The 6,886-nt window shown below is 24.3% G+C and overlaps 1 protein-coding gene across 3 annotated transcripts in view; it reads right to left on the reverse strand.

Moving 5' to 3' along the window:
• Nucleotides 1-1,156: 1,156 nt before the first annotated feature.
• LOC102676303 (tectonin beta-propeller repeat-containing protein) overlaps nt 1,157-6,886 on the reverse strand; it is a 7,803-nt gene continuing 2,073 nt past the window's right edge. For all 3 annotated transcript variants that reach the window (XM_006624277.2, XM_031514487.1, XM_006624278.2), the window contains exons 6-24: nt 6,562-6,785; nt 6,244-6,447; nt 5,989-6,167; nt 5,787-5,919; nt 5,484-5,710; nt 5,287-5,418; nt 5,048-5,204; nt 4,826-4,988; nt 4,630-4,733; nt 4,419-4,561; nt 3,970-4,318; nt 3,743-3,893; nt 3,460-3,656; nt 2,935-3,144; nt 2,763-2,864; nt 2,544-2,679; nt 2,269-2,460; nt 1,646-1,803; nt 1,157-1,548 (exon numbers count right to left, since the gene is read on the reverse strand). In XM_006624277.2, the coding sequence (XP_006624340.1) occupies nt 1,498-1,548; nt 1,646-1,803; nt 2,269-2,460; nt 2,544-2,679; nt 2,763-2,864; nt 2,935-3,144; nt 3,460-3,656; nt 3,743-3,893; nt 3,970-4,318; nt 4,419-4,561; nt 4,630-4,733; nt 4,826-4,988; nt 5,048-5,204; nt 5,287-5,418; nt 5,484-5,710; nt 5,787-5,919; nt 5,989-6,167; nt 6,244-6,447; nt 6,562-6,785 (3,212 nt within the window). In that variant the 3' untranslated portion in view covers nt 1,157-1,497. The remainder of the gene's footprint in view (nt 1,549-1,645; nt 1,804-2,268; nt 2,461-2,543; nt 2,680-2,762; nt 2,865-2,934; nt 3,145-3,459; nt 3,657-3,742; nt 3,894-3,969; nt 4,319-4,418; nt 4,562-4,629; nt 4,734-4,825; nt 4,989-5,047; nt 5,205-5,286; nt 5,419-5,483; nt 5,711-5,786; nt 5,920-5,988; nt 6,168-6,243; nt 6,448-6,561; nt 6,786-6,886) is intronic.

Here is a 6,886-nt window from a genome sequence, read left to right on the forward strand (position 1 = left end):
TTTATATATCAGCATAAACATTGGCATGATATACTTATATTCTTACATACATACAATAATGAATATAATGAAACTTAATATTATAATTCACAATGAAATAATATTCATAATAAAAATTTATAATTTAATTATTAATTATAAATTCATATATATTACATAAAAATTTATAATATTTAACCATAATAATTTTTTTTAGTTTTAGATAAAATTTTTTCATGTTATAATTTATATTTTGATAAGTTTATATATAGAATAAGAATAAACATAAAATCATATTAGAGACACTACATGAAATCTATTTATACAGGAACATTTAATGCATTGTCTTTTAAAAAAAAATGAAGCATTGTTTTAATACAATTATATATTACTTTACGATTCATTTTTTTAATATTTTTATATTTACGAAAGTCAATTTTTAATAACTTATTTAAATATGCTGTTTTTAATAAATTGTTATATATGAATAAAATATGTAATAAATAAAAAATGTAAAAAAAAAATATAATAAAGATTATTTATTTTAATATAATTTCAATTTTTCAAATATTTGAATGAACAGTCTCTTTTAATGTTCAGTTTTTTTATTTTATAATAAAATAATTTATAGCTAGACAAGGCATTTCGTACAATTTAATATGTAATGTCATATTTTTTACTATACATATATACAGAGTGTTAATATATTTGCGGGATATTTTTAAAGAATTGATTCTTGAAGCCAAAACAAAAAAATTTATAAAATATATAAAAATGTCGACTGAAACTTATTTATTAAATTATAAGTAATTGAAATTTGTATTGTATTGCCTTATACGAAGTGTAAAAAGATTAATTTAGATAAAATAAAACTATTTTTATATCATTGCATTCTATTGCCAATTTATTTCATCTTCAATTCTGCAAACTTAAATTGCTGATAATTTAAAAAATAAGCCTTAAATGATTTTTATATATAAAATTTTGGATTTATTTTGGCTCAAAAATCAAATCTAATATTTCATGAATATATTAATGCTCTGTATAATTACGAATTATATTTGTTTATTTAAATGCACATATTTGGAATGTTTCTTTGATTCATTTGATATAAAATTTTAATAAAACTATATGAATTTATAGACGTGTATAAATAATCTCATTAATATTATTTTTTTTTATATGTATTTATATCTATTAGAATAAATGAAAGTAATACGAACAATTAATTTCATATTATTGTTCTTTGTACGTTTTAGATAAAATAATATCTCTGTTACTTATGAAATATCATAGTATCAAGCTTGTATCATAAAATTGAATCAATTGCAACAGCTAAGCCATATAAATATAGCTACATATCATACGCATAGGCATTGATTTTTTATATTTATGAAAAATATAAAGAAACTAAACAATAGAGTATTGTATTCTTAGATATTAACGTGTTATAAATATTAATATTTTGCATATCTGATTAATAATTAGTTTTCCATTTGAAAAATGGAAATTAGTTCTTCATTTAGTTTTATTTATAAGACTTCCCATACTTATATACTGCCAATTTGCCTGTTTATAATAGATATAAATATTTAATTTTATATACTTATATACTAATAATTTTATCTCCACAAAACAATGGTACATAATTTATCAATCAACTCACCCCTATACCAGTTGCCCAACCAGTTCCAGCTGGATTGTCATCAGTAATACCTATTCTACGACAAAGTATACCAGCACCTGAAATTGCCCAAACTTGGCCTTGTTCTCTTGCAACAGCAACATGTCGAAAACCTTGTTTCGCATTTGCAACGGACATATCTGAAATATATACATACCATTATATTATTATATATATCATTATATTTGAAATATATAAACAATAGTTTATATTAGTTTCATAGTTTAAATTATATATAAATAAAAAATATTATTTTATTAATAAATTAATTAATATATTAAATATATAAAATAAATTATTATATTTAATAAATAAACAATAATATTTGTAAACATAAAATCAAAAAATATAAACTAATAAATTCATAATAAATTCTAATTTAGGATTGTATCATATATTTTATATACTATATTTTTTGAAAAACTTTTGTAAAAAAAAAATTTAGTACATTTTCTTTGATAATTCTTTTTAATTTAATATTTCCTTTTCTTAATAAAATTACATAAATCGTTATAAAAAATATATTATTTGTTAGTTTCAATTTTCCGCATTAATAAAAATTAAACTAATCAATAATCTATTTAATACATAAATTTAATGTATACCTATATGTATAGGATCATTCGGCATCACAGGAAGCGTTTGCCAATATGTTCCCTCTGGAAAAACATTCACTTGTACATCCCGTCGTATATGTAATCTACCTGTTGTATCTAAGGCCCACACTTCATTTTTTCCAACAGAAATTTGTTTTAAGTGAGCACCTGCCGGTGGTTCAACATTCTGCCATTGTATTCCTAAAATTATAATATAGCAATTAGAAAGAATCTTAATAATTTTAAAAAATTTATTTATTCTGTTATATTATTTATATTTTTACCTGTTGGTTTTACAGAAGTAATACCTAATCTCCAATAAGAGGAACCATTCTTTCCAACAGACCAAACTTGTCCACAAGGACCACACGAAATACCTACTAAAGCTTGATCACTTGGTATATGTTCCCATGAAACTCCCTATAAATAAATAATTTAATAATTTTATTTACAATCTAAACAGATATTTATATTTTGACATTATAAACAATTACTATATATACCATTGGACATGATTCTGAAACACCTCTTCTAAATAAAGCTTCACCATTAGAGGCAACTGCCCATATATAAACAGGAGTATCTGAACCAGGTTTATCAGTTGCCTAAAAATCACGAATTAAAAAAGTTATTATTTTATATATATTTTTTTAATAAAATTCATATGTATCTTACATATAAAGAAACATCAATCAATTTTGTATTTCCTAATTCTTGCCAAGGTCCACTAGTTGTTAATTGACACCTTCGAAACCATCGTCTTCTTCTAACATAATCAGTAAATTGTTTTTTACCATGATATTGAGAGCGAAAATCTGTAGCATATTGCCAACCATCTCTATCAACACCTCCAGGAGTATGAAAATCTACTATCCAATCTGATACCTATTAAAAATAATATAAAATATTTAAATTTTATTATTTGAATCTTATAAAAAATGCAATTAATATTTTCTACATAAAATAAAGAATCCAATTATAATTCTTACATAATAAGATTTGTGATTTTATACTCTACTTTGAGTTTTGATAAAAAGGAAAATAAATTTAATCAGAATAAAGAAAAAAAATAGAAAAGAAAATAAGGAAGAAAATATAATATTATGCCAAACTTAAAATACTAAGAGTAGTAAAATTGATTATCTAAATTAGAATTTAGATAAAATTTAAATATTGAAATATGTTACTATATATTCTTACCCAATGCCATTGCATCGATAATAATTTAGTATGTTCTCGGGTACGTTTATGACGTCCAGATGCATCACTCCACATATAACGATCTGTTGGAAGACCATGAGAAGTATATCCAGTTACTGGATTCCAACGTTGATTTTCATAAACATAATAATTGTGAGTATCTACCATAGTATTTATTCCCGTACTACTATCTAATCCTATATAAATCAATAAGATTAAAATTATAAGATTAGTTCATAAATTAATTTTTTTTAATATAAATTTTTTTATTATAGAAAACGACCTTTCAGGAATAAACCACCCCAACCACCAGTATATACCCATGCAATATTATCATATCCTATTCCCCATGTTACACCAACAGAACAAGTTTCAACCTTTTTCAAATGTCCACCCATTTGTCTCCAAAACATTGTAATTGGATCAATAATTATCTACATGAAATTTTACTACATTACAATTAAGTTACATAAAACTAGTTCTAATATTAATATCGAGATTATTACATACAGATGTAGATTTATACGATATGCTGCATAATGTCATCAATCCTTTAATCCGTAAATGAGTAATACTTTGTGGCAATATTCTGTGACTATAAAAAGTAAATTCCTTATCATCGATATAGATTTTATATCCTCGAGTTTCACATATAATATCTAATGTGAAATTAGAACCAGGTTTTAACAATATATCTCCGTTTCTTTCTTCATCGCCCCATTGTCCATTTTGATATGTATTTCGCACAATAATATTTTCTTTTAATCTTGGATTAAAATGTAATGCTACATCATGACAATCCATTACAGATTTTTGTTTTAAAGACATCGTTGAATAACAGACAAAATTAAATGATAGCCTAAAAAATATAAAAATATAAAAATGTTTTGGAAAATATTTTTTCATTTATATTTATATTTTCAAAATATTTTTTAGAATTATCTTAAACTATTTTTTACCTATCAGCATCATCATGAATACAAACAGTAATTTTTAAAGAACTACCATATCCAAAACCATTTTGTAAAATACATTCAAAAGGTAATTCTTTTCCAACAACATCTAATTCTTGCACATAAGCATCATTAGTAAACTGATTTTCCTATCATGTACATAAAGCATTAGCATAAAATTTCATATATATATTAAATGAGATATGTACTAACTTACTTCTATAATAGCAGGATCATATACATACACGTCTCCTAATGCAGTAGTAGCCCATATTGTATTAGGACCAGGTTTTCCATAAACATTATTCATTTGACAAGAAACTAAAAATATAAAAAATTATTTATTTCTCTTAATATATTTCTCTTTAATATATTATACATATATTAAATATGAATATTAACTTTTTATATACCTGATGTTAAATGTGCTAACCAATCTTCCATTTCAGTATCGCTAGAAAATTGCAATCTAAGAACTTTAGAACGTGGCATTCGAGGAGTATGAATTGCTATTCGTGGATTACCTGGTTCACTACAGCAAACTACACACATAATTTCAGAGACAGGAAATTGCATCTATAAAAGACATTGATTAAAATTCATTAAAATATTCCAAAAAAAATTATTTAACTTACAATTGTTGTTGCTCCATCCGAATTTAAAATAGTTACAATTCCTGAATCTAAAGAACCACTATTACTACTTATCCATTCTAATTCAATAACACAATCTTCATATGAAGTACCGCCCTTAACTTTGCATTTTGCATTACCATTTTTTACCCAAGATGATCTAATAAATTATAATAAATAAGAATAAAATAAATAACATTATTAATTTTACATACAATTTTATATACTTATCAAAATCTTACTTTTCAACTACTTTTTCGTATATTGATGGATCATATTGTACTTTTTGTAATCTTTTTTTTAATTCCTCCAAAATATATATTCTCCATGTCTCTGCTACATCCCCATGACTTGCACCATTTGAATCTGCAATCCTATAAATTTAAATATGTAAATAATTAAATTTGAATAGATAATATTTGTTTACAATATTAATTACCATTTTGGAGGATTAGATAAATCAACAAAGCATGCTCCAGCTTCTACTTTATACCAAGAGGTATCACATTCAGCCCAATACATTGCTCCAGAACTTTCATCTTCTCCATAAACACCCGAATCACTGGTCAAGTCAGGATCGAAAATACTTCCATCTGTCTCCGGATGAGCTTCGACACCTACCATAGAGCCGACTGAATGAACGGGACTCCATGCAGCTGGATTAATCTATATTAATTTTAAATTTTTTAATTTCAATAAAAATGATCACATATGAATGCATATAATTCAATTATTTATTAACCTTAACAACATTGCCCATTCCTTTTCCAGATACTACTATAGATTCTCCAGTTTTAGTCAATGATTCATTCGATATAGTTATATTAGCAACGCTAGCTTCGGTTAAATCGTTCATATCTAATGAATTTACTGATCTACAATTTTATTAATTAAGAAAAAGATAATATTACTTTTATTACAATAAAAAATAATTATTAATATACCGTTTTTTATCTTCATTTAAGTATATATCCTGGAAAGACGTTTGTTGTGGATTCTTTGTAGAAGTACCATCATTTACACGTTGCCATAATTTTAATGATGTTGGTGTTGGTGCAGAACGAGATTGTTCTTCCCATTCTCTAATCAATGTAGTACCTTCACTAGTACTATGTGGTCGATTCTGTAAATATTATATTTTTAAATTAATAAATAATATATATTACTTATAATATTTAAAATTTATATAAAATAAATACCAATGATCCCCAACTTTGATGCCTTTGTTGTTGTGGAGTACCACACATACTATGTCTATTACTCGAAGATAAACTAGCATTACTACTTGCTCGACTAAGTTGAAGAGGTGCATTTATTAATCTCCATTTTTTACCCGTTAATTCTGATTGTGTAATACCAGCGCGATAATATAAACATCTATCTTCATGGCCTATAGCCCAAACCTGAAAGATATTAAAGAAATTAAATAAATTAATTATTACTTACTTAATAAATTAAAAATTATTATTTATTCAAGAAAATATTTTTTTAAAAAATTTTTTTTTATTATCAGTTACCTGATCATTTGGAGCAACAGATACCAGTGACATTTTACTTAACATTTCCACCCATCCAGTTCCAACAGCCATTTGTTCACAAACTCCACTCATTTCACCTTTAATACCTTTTCTAAACCATACTCCTCCATCTTGTGTTATAGCCCATACAGCATCCGTACCTATACTAACTTGTACTAATTTTAAATCTTTTTGTGGAGGATCAACTTCTACCCAATCTTCACCTATATATATATAATATAAATATAATAACATAAATATATAATATATTCAATATATATTATATTGAATTATATATATTATATTATATATTATATATATTATA

The sequence above is a fragment of the Apis dorsata genome, unplaced genomic scaffold (genome assembly GCF_000469605.1).
Source record: "Apis dorsata unplaced genomic scaffold, Apis dorsata 1.3 scaffold_1026, whole genome shotgun sequence".
Taxonomy (NCBI): domain Eukaryota; kingdom Metazoa; phylum Arthropoda; class Insecta; order Hymenoptera; family Apidae; genus Apis; species Apis dorsata.